Source organism: Piliocolobus tephrosceles, chromosome 17, assembly GCF_002776525.5.
Source record: "Piliocolobus tephrosceles isolate RC106 chromosome 17, ASM277652v3, whole genome shotgun sequence".
Classification (NCBI taxonomy): Eukaryota; Metazoa; Chordata; class Mammalia; order Primates; family Cercopithecidae; genus Piliocolobus; species Piliocolobus tephrosceles.
In genome coordinates, this window is record NC_045450.1 from 65,966,746 (window position 1) to 65,991,488 (window position 24,743).

A 24,743-nucleotide genomic window follows, 5' to 3' on the forward strand; every position below is an offset into this window, starting at 1 on the left:
CTCGCTCTGTCGCCCGGGCTGGAGTGCTGTGGCCGGATCTCAGCTCACTGCAAGCTCCGCCTCCCAGGTTCACGCCATTCTCCTGCCTCAGTCTCCCGAGTAGCTGGGACTACAGGTGCCCGCCACCTCGCCCGGCTAGTTTTTTGTATTTTTCAGTAGAGACGGGGTTTCACAGTGTTAGCCAGGATGGTCTCGATCTCCTGACCTCGTGATCCGCCCGTCTCAGCCTCCCAAAGTGCTGGGATTACAGGCTTGAGCCACCCTGCCCGGCCTCTGTATCCTCTAATTGCGCCTTGTAGCTCTTTGTCAACATTTATCTCAAGTGTAAGTAACTTGTTCATTTCCCTCTTCCTGTTCAAGCCTAACTTCTGGGAAGACAGGGACTCTGTCTCATCAGCAGCTCATCCGCTGCACTCAGAGGATGCTGTTAAATACTTGAAATGAATGAATGAATGATGAATACATGAAAAATGGGAAGCAAGGTCTCCAAAAGGGCGCAGCATCTTCCTTTAGCCTTTGGAACCCGTCCCAAGTGAAAAGTACTTCCCACATAGAACAGGCAACAGCAAATTCTATTTAAAAGGCCAGGAGGTCCTGAATGTCCCAGATTCTCTTGCTTTGGGGCCAGCTGGGGTCAAAGGAAGGTGGGGCCGGCAGGGCCTGTGGGCACCGTGGGCCTGTTTACACAGGGAGGTGTGGGGGTGCCTGAGGCAGGGCTCAGCAGTGACGGGGAGTGGCTGGGAGGGGTGTGGGCAGGGCGGGTCGTCTGGACCTTGGCCCTGCCCTTGTCCTGAAGAGCACTGTGTGAGGCCCTAGGTTCGTGTGCACCCACGCCTAAGGGGCATTCACAGAAGGAAACACTTTGGACCTGGAAGGGGTAGCTTTGACGACTGGATCAGTGGGTTTGATTTCTATCTCCACATGCCCAAATGCAGACACTCAAGTAAGAGAAGCCACCATTCATGGAGGACTCGCTAGGTGCCAGGCTGTGTGTTCAATGCCTTTTCTGCTCTTAGATCCTGGCAAGAGGGGCCCCTGCTCTGGGTTTGGCACTTAGGAGGTCTGTGGGCCAGCCTTTCTTTCTCCAGCAGGACCCCTACTCCACAGGGTGAGTTCACAGGGCCAAAGCATTCTGCCTACCCAGAGGGGTGCCTCCACCCCCACCCCAACCATACGCTGGACACCTGGGATCCCAGAAGCTCCTGAAGGTCCTAGCCTTGCTTCCAATACCCGTCTTCCGAAGGGCAGACTGTGCCACTCTGCTGTTCCTGCCACAGGCCCACGAGGTGTCCAGGGCTGACTGTTGCCTTGGTTGTGCTGGCTAGGGTACCCATGCAGTGAGGGACGGAGCCTGGGATAAGGCAGGAAGGAGCCAGGGGCCAGAGACTGCCTCATTCCAGCTCAGAACTCTAAGGAGTCCTGGGTTCTCAATTCACAGTCATCCTTTCAGACCAGCACAGTGCATTGCTGGAACATTCTGTCTGTCCAGCACAGTAGCTACTAACCACGAGTTGTTATTGTACACTTGAAATGTGGCTGGCACAGCTAAGGAATTGAATTTTTAATTTTACTTAAACTTATTTTAAAATTAAATTTAAGGCTTGGCACAGTGGCTCACGCCTGTAATCCCAGCACTTTGGGAGGCTAAGCCAGGCAGTGGATCACTTAAGGTCAGGAGTTCAAGACCAGCTTGGCCAACATGATGAAACCCTATCTCTACCAAAAACACAAAAATTAGCCAGGCATTGTAGTGCATGCCTGTAATCTCAGCTACTCAGGAGGCTGAGGCAGGGGAATTGCTTGAACCCGGGAGGCAGAGGTTGCAGTGAGCCGAGATCGTGCCACCGTACTCCAGCCTGGACGACAGAGCGAGACTCAGTCTCAGAAAAAAAAAAGTAAAATTAAATTAAATTTAATTTAAATCGCTACATATGGCTAGTGGTTGCCATTCGGGACAGCCAGTTCCACACCATCATGAAGGGCTGTGTGTCAAGACAGGGAGAGAGATGGCGTTTGACTTAATTTGCTTGGTGTATTTAGACAGAAGGTTGGTGGGCCTCCACTTGTACGCTCCTCCTGGCTCCTGCGAAATTTAGGGGCTGTTAAATGCTTTGCTAATCTGCATCACAACGTTCTAAGTTATTTATGATCCCCCACATCTACAGATGAGAAAGTAACTTGCCCAACTTTGTAGAATTATCCCTGGGATTTGAGCTGCAACTGGAATGTATGCCCGTCTGGCTGCACGAGGTGTCTGGCCCTGGACCAGCCTGTTTTTCACAACCATTATTTAATTTAATCCTAACATCATGCTCAGATGCAGGTGGAAGCCACCTCACTTATACCCAGCACCACTCTAAAATATGAACCACTACCCCGATTTTACACAGACGAGGAAGCTGGCTCTGAGGAAAGGAGGTGCTCGAATCTGCATGGAAAACCACAGCGTTGGGCCGGGCGCGGTGGCTCAAGCCTGTAATCCCAGCACTTTGGGAGGCCGAGACGGGCGGATCACGAGGTCAGGAGATCGAGACCATCCTGGCTAAGATGGTGAAACCCCGTCTCTACTGAAAAAAAAATACAAAAAACTAGCTGGGCGAGGTGGCGGGCGCCTGTAGTCCCAGCTACACGGGAGGCTGAGGCAGGAGAATGGCGTGAACCCGGGAGGCGGAGCTTTCAGTGAGCTGAGATCCCGCCACTGCACTCCAGTCCGGGCGACAGACCGAGACTCCGTCTCAAAAAAAAAAAAAAAAAAAGGAAAACCACAGCGTTGAATTTCATAGGGCAGATAGCATTCTAGGGGATGACGGTGATGACTGCTTCTCGCGGGATTTCCCTTAAGTGTAGGGATTTCAGTGCAAGCTTGCAAGATGGTGCTGAATTCTGGCTGGAGAGTGATGCCTTCCTAAAACCGAGCATGCTGGCCACCGAAAGCAGCCAAGTCATGTTTGTTATTGCTGTGGATGGAAAAATTCACGGTTTACTCCTTAACCAGTCTGACCAGTTTGGGGCTGGAGTTATAAGATGTCTGTGCAGACCAACTCCCTAAGAATCAAGGCTGGAACGTGCCCAGAGGCCTGTTGCCGTCACATGCTTAGCAAGGTACCAGAAAGGGCCTCCCACCAGCTCACAGAGCCATGCAGGTAGAGGCATTGAATGTTTTTTTTTGTTTGGTTTTTTTTTTTTTTTTGAGACAGAGTCTCGCTCTGTCACCCAGGCTGGAGTGCAGTGACGCAATCTCGGCTTACCGCAACCTCAGCCTCCCAAGTTCAAGTGATTCCCCTGCCTCAGTCTCCCGAGTAGCTGGGACTATAGGCACGTGCCACCACGCCCAGATAATTTATATATTTTTAGTAGAGACAGGGTTTCACCATGTTAGCCAGGGTGGTCTCGAACTCCTGACCTCAGGTGATCCACCCACCTCGGCCTCCCAAAGTGCTGGGATTACAGGCATGAGCCACTGCGCTCAGCCAAATGTTTCTAAGATGCCACCAAAGGGCCAGGTGCTGGGCTCCTTTGTCTCTGCATTTCCTCTCATTTGATGCTTACAGTCACCCTGCAAAACACATGTCTTGCCCCTTGACAGCCCAAAGAAAAGCTGACTGAGTTGTGCATTCACTCATTAATTCAGCAATTACTTCCTGGGCACTAGGTGCCAGGCACTGAGCAAAATCTGGTCCCTGGCTTCATGGGGCAGACAAGCTAAAAGAAGGAAAAGAGTTTCATAAAGGAGATAATTACAGCTCAGGGCCAGTGCCTTGGAGACACTGCAGATTCTGATGGAGTTGTTAGGGAAGGGGTGTTTCTTCCTAGACCTTCGGGGATGGGGAAGAGCCAGCCTCAGGGCCTTTGCACTGCCTTCACCCTCTACCAGCAACGCTCTTGCTTCTGGGCCAAAGAATCAATGCAAAGGCCCCAGGCATAGGCTCTGCTTCTCTCCCTGTGCCTTTGGACCAGTCCCTTTCCTTCTCTAGGCCTCAGTTACTTCTTCTACAAATCGAGACTGAATTAAACTAATTTCTGAGGACCCTTGCGGTTCAGCTGCTAAGTTGCAGTAAACTTCTCATGCTCTCCAACACAAATGCTGCTATCCCTAAAATAGGTTGGTTTTAATTATAAAAGCCCTCTTGAGCCAGGTGTACTGGCTCACGCCTGTCATTCCAGCACTTTGGGAGATCAAGAGAGGAGGATCACTTGAGCCCAGGAGTTCCAGACCAAGTTGGGCAACACAGTGAGACCCTGTCTCTACAAAAAACACAACAATTAACCAAGGATGGTGACGCATGCCTGTAGTCCCCCAGCTACTCAGGAGACTGAGATGGAAGGATCACTTGAGCCTGGGAGTTTAAGGCTACAGTGAGCTATAATGACACTACTGTACTCAGCCTGGGCGACAGAGCAAGACCCTGTCCCAAAATAAAATAGAAGCCATCTTGGAAAACGCAGAAAGTAGAGAAAAGTTTAAATGAGAAGTCAGCCATAACAATAATCTTCCATTGTCTCGTTCCTCAATATCTTCTAGAGCCTAACCTGTACTCACCTCCAGTAGTGGTGGCAGCAATAATAATAAGTGATAGTAGTAGTAGTACGGTAATGATAGTAATAGCAGTGTAACAACAACAATGTCATCAACAGAAGCAGCTGACATTTATCTAGCACTTACTGTTAAGCAGGCATTCTTGTGAATCATTGGTACAGATGATGTCATTTAATCTGCACAATAACTCAAAAGATGCATATGCTATTAATATACACATAAGGAAACAGAACTATAGAGAGGCCACGTGACTTGCTCAAGGTCCCACGGTTAGTACATGAGGAAAACAGGGAGTAGTAGATGCTTGATAAATATTTAATCATGCTAAATCCCTCTCCTCGCTTATACTGATGACAGCAAGATACTGAACACAGCAACATCTGACTGTAAATTGAGACCAGGAAATGTCCTTGAAGGTTGTTTTTCCACCGAATAATTTTTATTGCATGTTTGTTTTCATTTCTGCAGTGGTAACTTTTCCTAGGAGAAAATACTGAAAATACAGAGAGGCATACAAAACAGAACTGAAGTCCCCCATAATCCTCATCATCTGTTGTATTTTTAATATTTGGTATATTTCAGGCCGGGCATGGTGGCTCACGCCTGAAATCCCAGCACTTTGGGAGGCTGAGGGGGGGTGGATCACTGGAGGTCAGGAGTTTGAGACCAGCCTGGCCAACATGATGAAACCCCGTCTCCACTAACAGATACAAAAAATTAGCCAGGCATGGTGGCATGTGCCTGTAATCCCAGCTACTTGGGAGGCTGAGGCAGGCGAATCACTTGAACCCAGGAGGCAGAGGTTGCAGTGAGCCGAGATCATACCACTGTACTCCAGACTCCAGTCTGGGCAACAGAGCAAGACTCCATCTCAAAAAAAAAAATTATACTCACACACACACAGACACACACACACATATTTGGTATATTTCTCTGCCTCTTCTCAATGTAACTTTTTTAATGCGGTTGAGCTCAGACTGCATATGCAATTTGTCCTGATGCTGCTTTTACTCAGTGTTGTGTGATAAGCATTTCCTATGTTGTTGTAAAGTCTTTAGAAGCATCCTTTTAATGACTGCTGCAGCTTTATATAGGTGAATCATCTAGTACTTTAAAAGTGAGAACTTACTCTTAGAAGCACATTAATTTTCCCTGTGAGGGATAAGGCAGGCTCAGAGTAAGAGAAAAGAGTCCTATCACCTACCAGGTATGTGACCTTGGAGGAGTCACCTTAAATGGCCAATCCTCATTTTTTAAACCGAGACTAAGAATAACAACAGGAAAAGAGCTGCTTCCTATGATTAATGTGAGGCTAAACCAAGATGACATGTATTCAAGCATTTTTAAAAATATATACACTAAAGCAAATGTTTGCTCTGGATTACACGTTTTTATTTTATTCTTTGAAAACTGAATTTTTTCAGAATGCAGAAGTGGGCTCAAATTTAATCAGAGTGGCATCCACAACAGCCACGGCCCTGAAGGAAGAAGATGGCCAAGTCTACTGCCAGCCGGAATTTCTTTATGAAGGTAAAATGCATCCTTTTGTCCTGAGATTAGGAAAGGGGCAGATTTTCGTGGGGACCCCAGAGGCCTCTTCACATAATACTTCCCTCCTGTGCATGTACAAGGGCCAAAAAGGAAAGGCTCTTGGGATGCCCCGACGAGAAGCATCTGGGGACATTTCTCTTTCTTCTATCTTCAAATGCTTCCTAGGAAGGCAATGGGTAAGGCCAGCCATGGTGGCTCATACCTGTAGTCTCAGCACTTTGGGAAGCTGAGGCAGGCAGATCACTTGAGGCCAGGAGTTCGAGACCAGCCTGAGCAACATGGTGAAACCCCATCTCTACTAAAAATACAAAAATGAGCTGGGTATGGTGGCACATGCCTGTGGTCCCAGCTACTCAAGAGGCTGAGGCATGAGAATCGCTTGAGCTCAGGAGGCAGAGATTGCAGTAAGCTGAGACTGTGCTATTGCACTCCAGCCTGGGCAGCAGAGCAAGACACTGTCTCAAAAAAATAAAAATAAAAATAGGAAGGCAGTGGGTGGTTGTTGGGCCAGATGACTTCTGCAAATGCTGTCCCTTACTGAACACGGGCTTATTGAACAGGCACAATACCTTTCCATTTCTACCTCTCAACATCCACAATATCCTGCAAAATAGCTGTAATCAGCTCCATAATACGAAGGAGGAAACTACGCCTGAGAGACCTTGAGCTACACCCAGAACGCAGACCCTCTAGAATAGGAGTCACACCCATGGAGCAGGGCTCCTCAGTCTGGGCACCGTCGCCATCCGGGGCTGGGTCATTCTTTGCAGTGGGTGCTGTCCAGGGAATTGTAAGATGTTTAGCAACATTCCTGGCTTCTACCCACTAGAAGCCCGGAAGACCCCTATCCTGAATTGGAGCAGCCAAACATGTCTCGAGACATTGCCAGCATCCCATGGGGGCACCATTGCCATGATGGAGAACCACTGCCCCAGAATATAAACCCATGACGTGAGGATTGTGTTGCTGTGCTCACAGGGTATCAGCAGCACATGACACAAAGGCTGGCATACAGAGGTCTGTGTTCAATACGTCAAAGTACAGAATGAATTGACTTGTCCAAGGAGACTCAGCTAGAGTGGCGCGGTGTGCACTTAAACTGAGCGCATTGGCTGGGTGCGGTAGCTCGTGCCTGTAATCCCAGCACTTTGGGAGGCCAAGGTGGCCGGATCACTTGGGGCCAGGAGTTTGAGACCAGCCTGGCCAAGTTGGCGAAACCACATCTCTACCGAAAATACAAAAATTAGCCGGCGTGGTGGTGCATGCCTATAATCCATAATCCCAGCTACTCGGGAGGCTGAGGCAGGAAAATTGCTTGAACCCTGAAGGCTGAGCAGTAAGCTGAGATTTCGCCACTGCACTCCAGCCTGGGCAACAGAGACTTTGCCTAAAAAAAAAAAAAAAAAAAAAAAGACTGGGAGCCTTGTTCCATCAGGTGCCCCATGCGAGGAACCTTGGGTATCTGGAAGAGCACATAGACCTGGGGACTCTTTTAGGATGACCCTTGGATTTGACCTAAGAATCCACTTCTGTAAAAGGCATCCCATAACGAGTTCTGTGAGGGAACTCATACCCTTGGAGTCTTTAGAAATGTATTAATAGGTGATGCCAGGTCTGAAGGCATCAACCCCCATCCCTGCTCACCCACCACATCACATTTTTTTTCTTTCCTGAGAAGACCATGCTTATTTATTGTTGCAATACTGTGCACACTAAAAAGTGTAACAATAAACAAACTACCCATAATCCCTGCACCTGTGACAGCCCTTTGGGATACCCATCCAGTCCTCCCATTATGCGTGGATTGTGTGACATAGGCTGGGTCCCTTCCGGCGAGTTCTCAGACTGCTCTCATTTCATCCCAGCAGTGTCATTCTGTTATTGTTGATATTAGATTTGTTCATGCACATCAAGGCCTTAGTGTGGGGTCTGGCCTATAGGGAGAGTCCAGCCAACGGCAGCAATATTAAAACAGCCCTAAGAAGCAGGTTCAGACAATCGCAAAATTTGCCAAAAGGCAGGCAGCAGAGCCAGGTTGTGACCCCAGCCTTTTCTTATCCCAAAGCCCGTTGCCTCTGTATTTGTACTTTTGCAAAATACATTCCATATCATCTAGAATGTTCTGAAGCTGCCTCTTGCACTTAATGAATGTAACCTGAATATTTTCCCACATCGTGAAGATTCTTCAAAGGACATGGCTGTTAAGGACCAGGCACGGTGGCTCACGCCTATAATCCCAGCACTTTGGGAGGCCGAGCCTTAATTTCATGTAACTACTGGCCAGGCGCAATGGCAATTACAGGCATTACTCATTCCTGTAATCCCAGCACTTTGGGAAGCTGAGGCGGGTGGAGCACCCGAGGTCAAGAGTTTGAGACCAGCCTGGATAACATGGCAAAACCCCATCTCTGTTTTTTAAAAAACACAAAAATTAGCTGGGGGTAGTGGGGCACACCTGTAGTCCTAGCTACTTGGGAGGCTGAGGCAGGAGAATTGCTGGCTTGAGAGGGGCCCAGGAACATCTTGGAAATCTCAGGCCTACTTTGAGGTCAACGGCAGACAACTTCTTCTTCTTTAAGTATGGGAGTGTTCCGTCTGCCTCACCTTCATCTGGGCCTGTCTCCTTGGAAGTTTCACGCTTTCTCATATGTGGGATTGGACATCTCCTTCCCACCTCAATAGTTCATTCCCCTTCCTGCCCCACTGAACCTAATCAGCATTTATCCCTGGATGTATCTCTGCTTCCTCTTCTCTTGAACATTATATCTTCAGCAGCAGCTGGTGGCAACCACCAGGAATATTTCCTATAAGTTGAACATCCATTTCAGTATTCAGACTTAGAAATTCAATTTGATGCAATAGGCATATATACATATATACACATTTACGGCCAAGCGCGGTGGTTCACGTCTGTAATCCCAGCACTTTGGCAAGCCGAGGCGGGCAGATCACGAGGTCAGGAGATCAAGACCGTCCTGGCTAACACAGTGAAACCCTGTCTCTACTAAAAATACAGAAAAAAAAAAAATTTGCCGGATGTGGAGGCGGGCACCTGTAGTCCTAGCTACTCAGGAGGCTGAGGCAGGAGAATCGCTTGAACCCAGGAGGCTGCGGTTGCAGTGAGCTGAGATGGCGCCACTGCACTCCAGTCCAGGCGACAGAGCGAGACTCCATCTCAAAAAACAACGACCAAAAAAACCCATATATATACACACACACATATACATACACACACACACACACACACAGAGAGAAAAAAAAAAGATTTTTGATTATGTAAAAACAACATGATGAAAATTTCACATAATGAGAAACTTAGATTCTATCATAGAAAATGTAAACTATAAGGCGGTTACAACCCCAGCAATGTTTCCAAATTTTTTCTCTTCATTTGTAACCTAGTGGAGATACAGTAATTCTATAATCAGCATTTTACACTTAACCTTATGGTATGGACACTTGCCCATGTTATTAAAATCATTATTAAACATTATTTTTCCACGATATTATTATATAATTCACCAGATTTAATTAACTATTCTCCGTTGACACCCTTTTCCACAGCTTCCCATTCTGTTTTAGTGTTTAGTTTTTAATTTTTGAGATGCGGTTCTTGCCATGTTGAGCAGGTTGGTCTTGAACTCCTGGCGTCAAGCGATCCTCCCATCTCAGCTTCCCAAAGAGCTGGGATTACAGGCATGAGCCACCATGCCTGGCACAGCTTCCTATTTCTTTTTTTTTTTTTTTTTCTTTTTCTTTCTTTTTTCTTTCTTTCTTTCTTTTTTTTTTTTGGACAGAGTCTCACTCTGTGACCCAGGCTGGAGTGTAGTGACGCGATCTCGGCTCACTGCAACCTCTGCCTCCTGGGTTCACATGATTCTCCTGCCTCAGCCTCCTGAGTTGCTGGAATTACAGGCATGCATCACCAAGCCTGGCTAATTTTCTTTGTACTTTTAGTAGACGGAGGGTTTTGCCATGTTGGCCAGGCTGGTCTCAAACTCCTGACCTCAAATGATCTGCCCGCCTCAGCCTCCCAAAGTGCTGGGATTATAGGCGTGAGCCACTGCGCCCAGCCAGCTTCCCATTTCTCATCACACATATGCACACGCATGCATACATACACACATCAGCACTTTTTTGAAAAGAGCTTTAAGAAATTGCAGTAGCCTCTGATTTTAATCATGCAATTCTCTTTGATTTCTATCTTGGATAATTAAAGATGTTTATACACTTAAAACCTAGGTCTGTGGTACGTTGCTCCAGGCCTTTCTGATAGAGCTGGGGTAATTATCAGAGGCTCCGTCCCCTGCCTTTGACCACCTTTGATCCAATCCAGGCTCAATCAAGCTCAGGGATCTTGGTGTGGGAACGAATTCTGAGGAACGGCTACCCAGTCTGACAGGAAGGGTGGATGCTCCCAGCCCCCAGTGACGGGGGCTTCATCCGCCTTCTAATTTCCTTGTAGGCTTAGAGCTTCCACGGGTCAATTATGCTCACAATGGAAAGCAATACCGATATGTCTTTGCTGCAGGAGTTCAATGGAGTCCAATCCCAACCGAGGTACTAGTCTCTGTGTATTCACAGGCTTTTCCTTCAGTGATTGTGTCTATATGCAAAGCTGAATTCTAAGGTTCTGAGACATTGATTAGAAAAGAGGAGGTCAGAAGGAGGTAAGTGTAGGATAAAATAAATTTGAAGTAAGGATGGACAGCTGGGAGAGGGAGTTACGGGCTAAGGTTCAGGTAAGAGGTTATGGCTGGAGTTTATTCACTGATTTCTTTATTCAATACATATTTATTGAGCACCAACTATGGGCTACCATGTGGTAGGCACTGAGGGTAAAGAAGTCAGCAGGGGGATGCCCAATCCCTGACCTAAGGAACTCACCCTCTCCAGCAGAGAAGGTATAGCTGAAACTTAGAGGATTTATTTTGCTTCTTTTTTTGTTTTGATTTGTTTTTTCCTTTTTATTTAAAAAAATATACAGAAAGAGACAGGGTCTCATTGTGTTGTCCATGCTGGTCTTGAACTCCTAGGTTCCAGGGATCCTCCTGCCTCAGCCACCAAAAGTGCTGGATTACAGCCATGAGCCACGATGCCTGGCCCATTGTGCTTCTTAAGCTACCATTTGTGAAATGCTTACTGTGTGCTGGTCACTGTGCTAAGTGCTGTGCAGGGATCACTTTTTTAAAACATCTTCATTTTTCATAATAAAATGGAAAATCTTTTTTTTATTGCAAACAGAGCAGAAATGTCCACAGCCAAAAATTAAGCCTCCACACTTCCATACCCCAAGCCACTCTCCACTAATACCAAACCTAGCGGGAAATAGGCCTGTTGGGAGATTAAGAGAGATTCAGGGAATTGCACTCTTAGAGCAACAAAGGGCTTGTATTATACTTTAAATGTTTGCATTGAATGTATTCATTTATTTAACTCATATACAATTGCAGTGCAATACCAAATATAAGATATAGTTAATATTTTAATTTTTAGATGGGGTGTGGTGGCTCACACCTGTAATCCTGGCACTTTGGGAGGCTGAGGATTGCTTGAGGCCAGGACTTTGAGACCAGCTTGGTCAACAATAGCAAGACCCTGTCTCTATATTAAAAAATAATAATAAATTTTAAAATATTTTAATTTTTAAAAGAATTCCTTATGCAGTATCAGCCACATGGTGGCGGGAGGACCCATGTTTAAAACTGGGGGAGGAGGCTGGGTGCGGTGGCTCATGCCTGTAATCCCAGCATTCTGGGAGGCTGAGGCAGGCAGATCACCTGAGGTCAGGAGTTCAAGACCAACCTGGCCATGGTGAAACCCCGTCTCTACTAAAAATATAAAAAATTTGCCAGGTGTGGTGGTACATGCCTGTAATCCCAGGTACTTGAGAGGCTGAGGCAGGAGAATTGCTTGAACCCAGGAGGTGGAGGTTGCAGTGAGACAAGATCACGCCATTGCACTCCAGCCTGGGTGACAAGAGCGAAACTCCATCTCAAAAAAAACAAAAAACAAACAACAACAACAACAAGAAAATCTCGGGGAGGAGAGTTAGCTCCTGTCCTTTCTTGGCTGTGCTCACCAGACGAAGCTGTCATTGGGTGATGTCAAAAGTCTATATCCGATGGGCTTCATTTCTGTGTTTCTCCTCGTTGGATGTACAGATAATAAAATATGACATTCTCACAAAGTCATCCTTGAAATGGAGAGAGGACGACTGCTGGCCAGCAGAACCCCTGTTTGTGCCCGCACCAGGTGCCAAGGATGAGGATGACGGTAAGACTCTAAGAAGCCAAGCCTAGTTGCTGCATGCTGATGATGATCCCCCTCCCACAGAGACACCATCTAGGGGCAGCTGACCCCCCAGCTCATAAAGGGGGTGAACTGGTGCTTTGAAGTCTACATCTGTCTGCATCAAAGCGAAAAGGTTAGCGAGTCCCCAAGGCTACCTTTACTTCTTATACCAATTGCAAAGTTTGAGGGTCCCCAAGATACCCTTCGGCTTCAACAATTCATTAGAATCACCAACCTCACTGCAAGCGCTTATGCTCACAGTTCTGGTTTGCAGTAGTGAAAAGATACAGACTAAAATTAGCAAAGGGAAGAGGTGCACAAGACAGAGCCCAGCAGGGACCCGCAGGAGCTTCCAGCTGCACTCTCCCAGAAGAGTCACAGATAGCACTGACTTCTCCTGACAATGCTTTGTGACAATGCTCACAGAATATTATTGCCAGCCAGGAAGCTCCCCTGAGACTCGGTATGGAGAGTTCATACTGGGGCTCAGTCATGTAAACATGGTTGCCCGCCTGTGTGTCTGACCTTTATTTAGTCTTCAGTCCTCCTGGAGATCAAGCTCATACCACGTGGCCCAAGGCCCCACCATAAATCCCACTGTAAGGGTAGACTGCCTGGTGTGGCCCAAGGCCCCCACGTATACAAAGATACTTGTATCAAGCAGGATATTCCACCGGTATAGAGGTGACCTCCCAGAAACTGAGGACAAAAGCCAGCCTCCTTTTTAGACAGTTTTAAGTTTTTTACTGCACAAAGTCAATCTCCTTTCCAGTCATTGACACTAAGCTCTCTCAGAATGCAGAATCTTGGTTTTAAAATTGAATACAGTGGCTGGATCCAAAAGAAATGTTTTTAAGAAAAGGAGTCTTGCTCTGTTGCCCAGGCTGGAGTGTAGTGGCATATCGTAGCTCACTACAGCCTCAAACTCCTGGGTTCAAGTGATACTCCTGCCTCAGCCTACCAAGTAGCTGGAGCTACAGGGGCGTGCCACCATGCCTAGCTCATTCTTTGTATTTGTTGTAGAGAAAGGGTCTCACTGTGTTTCCCAGGCTGGTCTCCAACTCCTGGGCTCAAGCGATCCTCCCATGTTGGCCTCCCAAAGTGCTGGGATTACAGGTGTCAGCCACTGCACCTGGCCTGGATCCAAATTTTTAACAATGCATAAGCACGTAAATGTTTCACGGCGCCCCTGGAAATGTGTATTTGTGGCCCACCTCTATTTTCTAGGTTTCCACTTGACTGAATGATCCTTCCCCTCTTTCATTCTCAGAAATGCTTCAGAAATGCCCTGCCCACAGCCCTGAGGAGGCTAAGGAGGGTAACTAGAACTATAGGTGGGGATGTCACCTGGCCATGCTGGCAATGGGGCTGCCACACCTGCAAGGAGGGCAGGCTGCCTCACTTGAGCCTGCCAGCTTCTTCCCTCAGGTGACAAGGGAGTGGTTTTCCACCTGGGTCTTCTCTTCCTACTGATCATGGCATGGCACGTCAGGCCAGCAACCCTGTGTCACTGTCATCTCCGAGGCAGGGGACCACTGGCATTGCCTCCTGCTCAGGCCGTTCTCCCACTCAGCGGTGTGGACGCTTTCTTTACATTCTCCGTGAGGAGGGAGTATCATTGTCTTCATTTTACCAATGGGATGCTCAGAGAGTGACCTTGTTGCCCAAGGTCACACACCCCATACATTCAGAGGTGAGATTTAAATCCAGGCCAATCTGACTTCAACGATGCTCAACTGCTCTTCAACCTGGGACCCTCTGGGGGCACTGAGAGTATTTGCAGGAAGTTGATATGCATTATTTCGTTTAACTCTCTACCCCTTGAGAGTGAGTACTGAGTGTGTTTCCATCTTACAGAGGGGAAGGATGAGTTTACTAGCATTGCTACGTGTACAAGAGATGAATTAGGCCCACTGAAATGCCATTCTTTGAGCCAGGTGCGGTGGCTCCTGCCTGTAATCCCAGCACTTGGGAGGTCAAGGTGGGCAGATCGCTTGAGCCCAGGAGTTCAAGACCAGCATGGGCAATACAGGGAGACCGCATCTGACAAAAAATACAAAAATAAGCCAGATGTCATGTCATGTGCCTGTAGTCCCAGCTACTTGGAGGGCTGAGGTGGGAGGATAGCTTGAGCCCAAGAGATCGAGATGGCAGTGAGCTGTGATCACGCCACTGCACTCTAGTCTGGGCAACAGAGTAAGAACCCGTCTCAAAAAAGCAAAACAAACAAACAAAAAACTGAAGGCCATTCTTCAATGCCTGCAACAATTGACAGTGTGCTTTCAAATCCATCATGCAGGAGATGCTCTCGGCAACCCTGTGAGTACAGGTGAGATGATCCCATCTCTACTGATGAAGAGACTGAGGCTCTGAGAGGTCAAGGGACTGGCCCAGCCAGGGCTAGAACCAGGTTTTCTGGTTTCTCTGTTTGTTTGTTTTGAGATGGTGTTTCACTCCGTCACCCAGGCTGGAGTGCAATGGCGCGATCTCGGCTCACTGCAAATTCCACTCCCAGGTTCAAGTGATTCTCCTGCTTCAGTCTCGTGATTCTCCTGCTTCAGTCTCGTGATTCTCCTGCTTCAGTCTCCTGAGTAGCTGAGATTACAAGCACCCACCACCACACGCAGCTAATTTTTGTATTTTTAGTAGAGACGGGGTTTCACCACGTTGGCCAGGCTGGTCTCGAACTCCTGATCGGAAGTGATCTGCCCACCTCTGCTCCCAAAGTGCCGGGATTACAGGCGTGAGCCACCGCGCCCGGCCTACAGCCAGATTTTCTGATTCCTAGTTCCCAGGCCTTTCCCTTCTATTACAGTGTCTCAAATTCTCTTCCCTCCTGTTTTGGTTAGATACATATGTCTAAAGAGGGCGGAGAGACATGCTGAGAAATTCATCCCTCTGACTGAAGGCTGCACTTTTACAAAGTGTTTCTTTCTGTTTCCCCAAAGGAGTAATCCTATCAGCTATTGTCTCTACTGATCCCCAGAAGCCGCCTTTTCTGCTCATTCTGGATGCCAAAAGCTTTACAGAATTGGCCCGTGCCTCCGTTGATGTCGATATGCACATGGATCTCCATGGATTATTCATCGCAGACATGGATGGGGACGCAAAAAAGCAGGCCGCTTCTGAGGAACAGCGGGACAGGGCTTCCGACTGCCACGGGGCTCCTCCGACCTGATGATGTTGAGGTTTGGACAGGGGAGGGAAGCTTGGCTGTCAGAACCCCATGGATACATTTCTTTGGATAGAAAGAGAGGGCCTTGGTTACCTTTTGTACTTATTCTTTCTGTGGGTGCTTTCACAAGGGCATGGCAAGAGAGCTTGTCAGTATCATTTCTTTCATTTTATTTTGGCCGTAAAAATTTTGTTTGAAAGTCAAATATTTGAAGATCAAATATATATTCATTAGATCCAGTTCTTCTAAGAAAGCTCCTTTCCTTTAACATAAACACCTTGAACATGAATCAGAAATTATATTCAATGACATTATCGTCATTTTTAGAATGAGCCACTACCCTGTTAGAGACAGATAGTTATTTATCATTGTGCCTTCCTCTGTTTCTTTCTCTTTCCTTTGCTCCCTCCCGTCTTTCTAGTGGACTAAATTGTGTATCTGGGAGTTCTCGCTTTCTAGCCAGGCCTGATGAGTTAAGTTATGTGACCAGGAAGGCATGCCACTTTGTGGTCATTCCATGCAAGTCATGGTATAATATAAAATAATAAAAACTTTACTCAGACTTTATTTTTTCATGGCTTCTCCTCCTGAAAGTCTTCTAAGGCAATAAAATAGTTGCAGAGCTTGATGGTTCACAGCCAGCACGATGCCTCATTGTACAGTCAATGGGACTAACAGTTTGGTGTGGAACTCCTCTTTGCAGGAGGGGATTAATAGGTACTGGACATTGACCTGACTAGCCACAGCCAAGGGGCTCGAACCCAAGACTGAGTCCCAGGGCCTGGGCTGGCATGAGAGTTCTTCCCTACTGCTGAGAACTAGAGCAGTGAGCCGTGCCCATGTGCATAGGTAAAAGGAGTTTCTCCAAGCTTCTACGTGCTGCCGAGATAAACCAGGCATTTGGGGCAGCGTGGAAGGAGGCTAAAGGCCCCTGAGCCAGGTAGTGATGGGGATGGAGAAAGCTGGGAACAAGACAAGTGGGATGCCCCACCACTACGGGAGCCCCAGAGACATCTGAGTCTACAGTCAAGTGGGTGCCTGATGCATGGTGTAAAGAAACAAAGGCAGGCTGGGTAATTCCCAGGTCATGGGATCGGGGGAGCTGGGCTTCACAGCCTTATTCCGCACTTACCTCCTCTCCTGAATCTGGATTTCACTCAGTCACCAATGGGGATTCGATGACATATCTGGAGGATTGGAAGGACTCTCTAGTGGCACTGCATGGAATCCCCCAGAGGGGCACCTCCCTCCAGGATGGTCTTAGCTTTTGCCCTGCAACCACCGTGAAGCCATACTTAGCTCCTACCAAAATCTGGCTCCATGAGGCCAGGGAGTTAGGCTTTTACTTTTCTTTCTTTCTTTTCTTTCCTTTTCTTTCTTTCTTTCTTTCTTTTTCTTTCTTTCTTTTTTTCTTTCTTTCTTTCTTTTTCTTTCTTTCTCTCTTTCTCTTTCTCTCTTTCTTTCTCTCTTTTCTTTCTTTTTCCTTCCCTTTCCCTCCCCTCCCCTCCCCTCCCTTCCCTTCCCTTTTTTCTTTCTTTCCTTCTTTCTTTTTTCTTTCCTTTCTTTCTTTTTCTTTCTTTCTTTCTTTTCTTTCTTTCTTTTTTTCATTTCTCTCTCTCTCTTTCTCTGTCTGTCTGTCTGTCTCTCTCTTTCTTTTTTTTTGACAGGGTCTCGCTCTGTCACCCCAGCTAGAATGCAGTGGTGCAATCTTGGCTCACTGTAGCCTCAACCTCCCAGGCTTCAGTGACCCTCCCACCTCAGCCTCCCGAATAGTGGGGACTACAGCCATGTCCCACCACATCCAACTAAGTTTTGTATTTTTTGTAGAGACAGGGTTTCATCATGTTGCCCAGGCTAGTCTCGAACTCCTGGGCTCAAGTGATCCTCCCGCCTTGGCCTCTCAAAGGGCTAGGATTACAGGCACGTCCCACCTTGCCCAGTCTTTTTTTTCTTTTTTCTTTTTTTCTTTTTAATTTTTTTTGAGACAGACTCTCACTCTGTCACCCAGGCTGGAGTACAGTGGCACAATCTCGGTTCACTGCAACCTCCGTCTCTGGGATTCAAGCTATTCTCCTGCCTCAGTCTCCCTAGTAGTTGGGAATACAAGCACGTGCCACCACGCCTGGTAATCTTTGTATTTTTTTTAGTAAAAACGGGGTTTCACCATGTTGGCCAGGCTGGTCTTGAACTCCTGACCTCAGGTGATCTGCTACCTCAGCCTCCCAAAGTGCTGGGATTAAAGGCGTGAGCTACCATGCCCAGCCAAGCCCTTTTTTTCTTCCCTTCATTGAAGTTTTTATTGATGATTGTACATGCACATGCAGTGTTGAGAAATTATACATAAAGATCTCATGCAGACTTTACCCAGTTCCCCCATTTGTAACATTTTGCAAATTTATATAGTACAATATCACAACCAGGATATTGATATTATCCACCACTCTTATTTAGATTTCCCAGTTTTACTTGTACTCATTTGTGTGTACATGTATATAGTTCTAGACAAATTCTAGACTGCATCCGCCATGATAGGCAAGATCCCAAATAGTATGTCAGCATGAGGATCCCTCATGTCACTTTTTTATCACCAAACCTACCTCCCGCCCTCCTCACCTCCCATCCCTAACCCCTAACCCCTGGCAACCACCATAAAATGGTGTCCTTTCAAAAATGTTGTGTAAATGGGATGATGCGGTATTAACCTTTTGGGATTGGCTTTTCTCACACAGAATTCCTTGAAGATTCATCCAGTCGTGGTGGGTATTCATCCAAGTCATTAGGCATTGGGTGTGTCTGACTCCCTACTTTATCCTCAACACTTCTAACACTGCCTCGTGTAACGTAGGCATTCGATACATACTTGTTGAATGAACGAATGCACCAGTTCTCCTAACAGATTCAACTCGTCAATGCGTCAACAAGAAATGGATGTCTTACAGGAGAGCTCCTGGGAGATGGGGAAGCGAGTCCACATGGAGCCCAATGACAACACACGCAGTTCCCTGCTAAGGTTCCTCACTCTTGCTATCCCTGATCACTCCCCTCTCTCCTCTCCTCCCTGTTGGTCCTGCAAAACCCCTCCTATCGTTCTCAGCATTTTCATTTTTGCCCTAAGCTTACATACCCTGTTCAACAAAAACGCAAGCCATGGAAATGGCAGGACAAAGACCATCTGCTCTGCCTCAGAATCACCTTTGGGAACCTCGGTACCTCCAGCCTTGATAAAATGGACAAAGGGGGACCAGGCGTGGTGGCCCACATCTGTAATCCCAGCATGCTGGGAGGCCAATGCAGGCAGATCACGAGGTCAGGAGTTTGAGACCAGTCTGGCCAACATGGTGAAACCTTGTCTCGACTAAAAATACAAAAATTAGCCGGGCATGGTGGTGGGCACCTGTAATCCCCGCTACTTGGGAGGTTGAGGCAGGAGAATCACTTGAACACAGGAGATGGAGGTTGCAGTGAGCTGAGATTGTGCCACTGCACTCCAGCCTGGGTGACAGATGAGACTCTGTCTCAAAATAATAAAATAAAATAAAATAAAACAAAACAAAATGGACAAAGGAGAAATGCCAACTCTAGTGACCTGAGAAAAACCTGATTAAGGGCTGCGTTTGGGTGGCAGGAATGGAAAAGAATTGAAAAATGTGACAAGCCCTCACCCACTCATTCTTCCACTTTAAATATTTGAGAAGAGGGTAGAATTAAAAAATGCTTCCCCACCTCCTTTCTACTAGATTCCTATTGCCTAACAGTACCCAGAACTAGTCATGAAAAAGGGTGCAGTTCTGCGGGGAAGAAAAATATGTCCGTGGTTTGTTTATCTTGTTGAAGATGACAGGTAGAATACCAGACTGATGAGGGAGGCTGGCACGCCAAATCTTTCTTTCTCAGTTTCAAAAACACCAAAGGTTGATGCCAAGATATTCAATTTATCTGGGTCCTTAATTCTGACACATTTCATATACAGACCAGGGTAATTAGCTCAAAACTCCACAAGAGCTATGATGCATGCTCCATTCTTGAAGGACCCACAAGACACTCCATCTTACCCTCTTAGCCTTCCTTGTTATGTTTCATGTGGGTGGAATATATGACCAGGAAGTTCTGCAGGAAAAATCACTCTGGATTTCTTTATTGCTTTGATAAAGCCACAGCATTTCTCAAGTGCTCTGTGCTGCAAGCGTCAGGTACACAGTAGGAAACCCAAATGTTGCTGACCCACTAACTTTTTCCACCAAAGTTTTCTCTAATTTAATCCCAATTCTGGAATAAGCTGGATAGACACTTGGGCAATCAACTCACAAAAAATCTAAGTGTGTTGGCGCGACGTCTACAATATTTGCTCAAACACTTCCTCCAGAACAAAGTTCAGCCTGACTCCTTTAAGAAGGTTGCTGGTCCTGGTTAAGTATAAACACCTTTGATGGCTTCTTAAAAACTCTTTAAAAGACTGAGTGGTTTTTAAATGGCCAGGAGATGTCTTTCTCATGACAAATCAGGACATGCAGACCAAAAAGTCATCACCACCATTCTCAACATCCAACAATGATGAGATGTGTGGCCTCAGTACTTGAACTTCTTCCAGTGAGTTTAGACTCAGAGACCCTGCCCAGAAAAACAGCGCCGACTGCCCCAGCTCCTGTGCCACATCAAAAAGCATCCTTTGAGGTCCAGTCCCAGCTAAGAGGCAGATTTTCTTGGACGCAACCAGCAAAGAGAGATGTGGCGGCACTGTATTCAGCCAGGGTGGGGAAGAGGACAGTTTCTTTCTTTCTCATAATTAAGAAAGGCTTTCCCAAGGCCGGGCGCGGTGGCTCACGCCTGTAATCCCAGCACTTTGAGAGGATGAGGTGGGCGGATCACAAGGTCAGGAGATCGAGACCATCCTGGCTAACACAGTAAAACCCCGTCTCTACTAAAAACACAAAAAATTATATTGTATTTTTATACAATATAATTTTTTTTGGGCATGGTGATGGGCGCCTGTAGTCCCAGCTACTCAGGAGGCTGAGGCAGGAGAATGGTGTGAATCTGGGAGGCAGAGCTTGCAGCGAGCTGAGATCGCACCACTGTACTCCAGGCTGAGTGACAGAGTAAGACAACGTCTCGAACAAAAAAAAGAAAGAAAGAAAAGATAAAGAAAGGCTTCCCGATGGGCTGGGACTTGAGGACCTGCCTGAGTGGCCAGAGGGAACTGGCAAGGGGCTGGTCCTGCCAGGCTGGGAGTGCAGGGCAAGCATTTGGAGACAGACGTGGTTGCCTGAACAAAGCAGGTGCAGAGAGTCTTTCCCAAGAAAGAACAGTGGAAAGAGTCAGGCTTAGGGTTTTTTGTTTTTTGTTTTTCCTGTGTTAAGTCTTATCTGTTCATTGCAGAACACCTGGATAAATTAAAGAAATAAATGAGAAAGACACCACAGTTACATTACCAAAAGGAAACCACTGAAATAATTTTGATAGGTTTTTCTCCAGGTGTTTTTGAGTGCGTGTGTGTGGGCAGCGTTTACATATTAGTGATCACCAGTTTATAACCTACTCCTTTTCACTTAACATATGATGCAAGCATTTTCCCAGGTCATTAAATTCTTTTAATGGGTGCATATTATTCCTTCTTGGGGGCATGGCATAATGTAGACTACCCTACTGTTGGACATTTAGGTTATTTCCAATTTTTGACTATTATAGATAAGGCCCTGAGAAGTAATGTCCTGCATAAAATTCTAGAGTTCATCCCCTACCCTGTATTTGGGTGGTTGTTACTGTTATTTTCTTCAGCTAGATTCCCGATTCAAAATTTCTGAGTCAAAGAGTAGAAAAACAAGGTAATGGGTGTTTTCTTGAAAGGCCAGAGGTTTGGCTTGATTCATAAGACTGAAACTGAGAAGACAATCTTGGATATTTGAGGCTCAAATGGTCAAAATGGTGGTAGGGCTGAGAAAACTCATCTCTGAGGAAACTGAGAAAACATGGGTACATGGTAGTATCATTTTAGTTCAAATCCTCTCTCCTTCCTTTTCCCTAGTCTTTCCAATTCTCCATATTCTTCCACTCCATACAAATGCATGGTTTTTGTTTGGTTGGTTGGTTTTTGAGACGGAGTCTCACTTTGTCACCCAGGCGGGAGTGCAGTGGCACGATCTTGGCTCACTGCAACCTCCGCCTCCCGGGTTCAAGCGATTCTCCTGCCTCAGCCTCCCAAGTAGCTGGGATGACAGGCATGTGCCACCACACCTGGATAATTTTTTTGTACTTTTGGTAGAGATGAAATTTCACCATGTTAGCCAGGCTGATCTTGAACTCCTGACCTCAGGTGATCCACCTGCCTTGGCCTCCCAAATTCCTGGGATTACAGGTGTGAGTTACCGCGCCAGGCCACAAATACACGTTCTTTTTCAGGCATACATTCACACATTCGTTCACTTATTCAGTGATAAGGCTGTGCTCGCAGATAGTGATGGAAAAAACCAGTGCCTCAGCGTGCTCAGGGAGTGTATGGCTTTGTGAAAAACCAACACAATACAATGGAATGGAGGTGAAAAATGGGTGTACCCTCTGCAGCCTTAGCCAGAGACGGCCACAAGGGGAAGGATGGTAGCAGCTGGCAAGGTGAAACAGGTGATCCAAATTTAAAAAGGAATGTGTGCCTGGCCCTGGAGTCAGGGAAGCATATGAGAATCTTGAAAACCTGAACTGTTGGGCAGAAGGGGGGGCCACAGCAAAAGACAGCCTCGAGCAGACCCCTACTTTATCTGCACTCAGGTCAGAAATGAAACTGGCATTAACTAAAGGGAATTTTCCAAAGATGTCTTCAAGGACAATCAAGGACAGTCATTTTTATTTATATATACATATATATATGTGTGTGTGTGTGTGTGTGTGTGTAGCTTTTTTGAGATCTAAGTCACACACCAAAAAACTCACTCACTTAAAATGTACAACTCAGCAGGGCGTGGTGGTTCATGTTTGTAATCCCAGCACTTTGGGAGGCCAAGGTGGGAGTATCGCTTGAGCCCAGGAGTTCGAGACCAGCCGGGCATACATATATAATGTACAACTCAATAATTTTAGTTTAGTATATTGTGAGTTGTGTAACCATCGCTACTACCTAATTTTAGAACATTTTTATCACTCCAAAAAAAAACCCCTGTATTCACTGGAATTACTCCTCATTCTGCACCCCCCAGTCCTAGGCAACCACAAATCTACCTTCTGTTTCTGTGGATTTGCTTATTCTGGACATTTCATATAAATGGAATTACATGTGGGCTTTTTGTGACCCTCCTTTTACTAATTCTGTTTCAAGGTTCATCTATGTCGTTGCACAAATTGCGACGACTTTGTACTGCTGAATAACAATCATTGTACAAATATACTACCGTTTGCTTATCCATTTATCAATTGGTAAGCATTTAGGTTGTTTCTTCCTTCTGTTTTTTTTTTTTTTTTTTTTTTTTTTGAGACAGGGTCTCACTCTGTCGCCCAGGCTGGAGTGCGGAGGCACAATCATGGCTCATTGCAACCTCCGCTCCCCATCTGTTGGGATACTCCTGACTCAGCCTCCCAAGTAGCTGGGACTACAGGCGCCCACCATGGCCAGCCAATTTTTTTTTTATTTTGGTAGAGACAGGGTCTCACTATGTTGCCCAGGGTGATCTCAAACACCTGGTCTCAAGCAATCCTCCCATCTCAGCCTACCAAAGTGCTGGGATTACAGGTGTGAGCCACCATGCCCAGCTGTTTCTTCTTTTTGGCTGTCATGAACAGTGTTGCTATGAATATTTATGTACAAGTTGTTGTGTGGACATGTTTTCATTCTCCTGAGTATATACCTAGGAGTGGAATTGCTGGCTCACATGGTGACTCTATGTTTAACATTTTGATGAACTGCCTGTTTTACAAAGTCGTTGTGGCATTTTACAATCCCACCAGCAATGTACGACAGTTCAGTATGTCCACATTCTCCCTCACATTTGGCATTGTCTGCTTTTCCTAGTTTAGCCAGCGCAGTGGGACTGAAGTGGCATCTCACCGTGGTTTTCATTTGTACTTCCCTCATGACTAATGACGTTGAGCATCTTTGCATGTGTTTATTGGCCATTGTATATCTTCTTTGGAGAAATGTCTACTGAAATTCTTTTTTTTTTTTTTTGAAACGGAGTCTCACTCTGTCCCTCAGGCTATAGTGCAGTAGTGTGATCCCAGCTCACTGCAACCTCCACCTCCTGAGTTCAAGTGATTCTCCTCCCTCAGCCTCCTGAGTAGCTGGGACTACAGGCGTGCGCCACCACGCCTGGCTAATTTTTGTATTTTAGTAGAGATTTTGTCATGTTGCCCAGGCTGGTCTTGAACTCCTGATCTCAACTGATCCATCCGCCTCACTCTCCCAAAGTGTTGGGATTACAGGTGTGAGCCACTGCGCCTGGCCTCAAATCCTTTTTTAATCAGGGTACTTGTCATTTTATTGTTGAGTTGCAAGAGTTCTTTATATCTGATATATGTAAACCTTCTATCAAACATATGATTTTCATATATCTTCTCCCATTCTGTAGCTAGTCTTTTCACTTTCTTGATGAAGTACAAAAGTTTTTAAGTTTTGATGAAGTGCAATTTATCTAATTTTTCTTTGATCACTTGCACTTCTGGTGTCGCATCTAGGAAATGGTCATAAAGAATTACTCCTATTTTTTCTTCAAATAATTTTAGTTTTGGCACTTACAATTATGTCTATGATCCATTTTGAGTTAATCTTTGTATGCAGTGTGAGGTAGGGGTCCAACTTTGTTCTTGTATACATGGATATCTAGTTGTGCCAACAAAAAAGTCATCTGGGGATGAAACATCTTCCAGATAGGGCAAAAAAAAAAAGTTGCCCCTTTCCCTCCTACATTTCCTAGATTTTTCCTTCATTCCAAGAGAAGCAGTTGTAGGGCAGCTCTCTGCTGGCCCCAGCAAGGCTTAGTTCAAGACCAGAAAACCCAGATGGATGCGTCAGTGATGGGTCCCACAGCTCTTTCTGCAGTGGAGATTTAAACGACTTCCTCTGTCTTCATCGCAGGGTCCTGGTGAGGTTCAGGTTAGTCCAGCATGTCCTGGCGCAATTCACCAGTATTTTCTTTAGGTGAGTACATCCACCGTGTTCCAGAAGGACTGAAGGGGACTGATGCCCTGGAGTAGGTGGGGAAGCTT

At 46.3% G+C, this 24,743-nt stretch overlaps 1 protein-coding gene across 2 annotated transcripts in view; it reads left to right on the forward strand.

The window, feature by feature from the left end:
• The window catches only part of BCO1 (beta-carotene oxygenase 1), a 48,593-nt gene extending 32,480 nt beyond the window's left edge, over nt 1-16,113 (forward strand). For both annotated transcript variants that reach the window (XM_023226884.2, XM_023226885.1), the window contains 4 exons: nt 5,962-6,067; nt 10,554-10,648; nt 12,253-12,364; nt 15,331-16,113. In XM_023226884.2, coding sequence (XP_023082652.1) covers nt 5,962-6,067; nt 10,554-10,648; nt 12,253-12,364; nt 15,331-15,560 — 543 coding nt within the window. In that variant the 3' untranslated portion in view covers nt 15,561-16,113. The remainder of the gene's footprint in view (nt 1-5,961; nt 6,068-10,553; nt 10,649-12,252; nt 12,365-15,330) is intronic.
• The last annotated feature ends 8,630 nt before the right edge of the window (nt 16,114-24,743 follow it).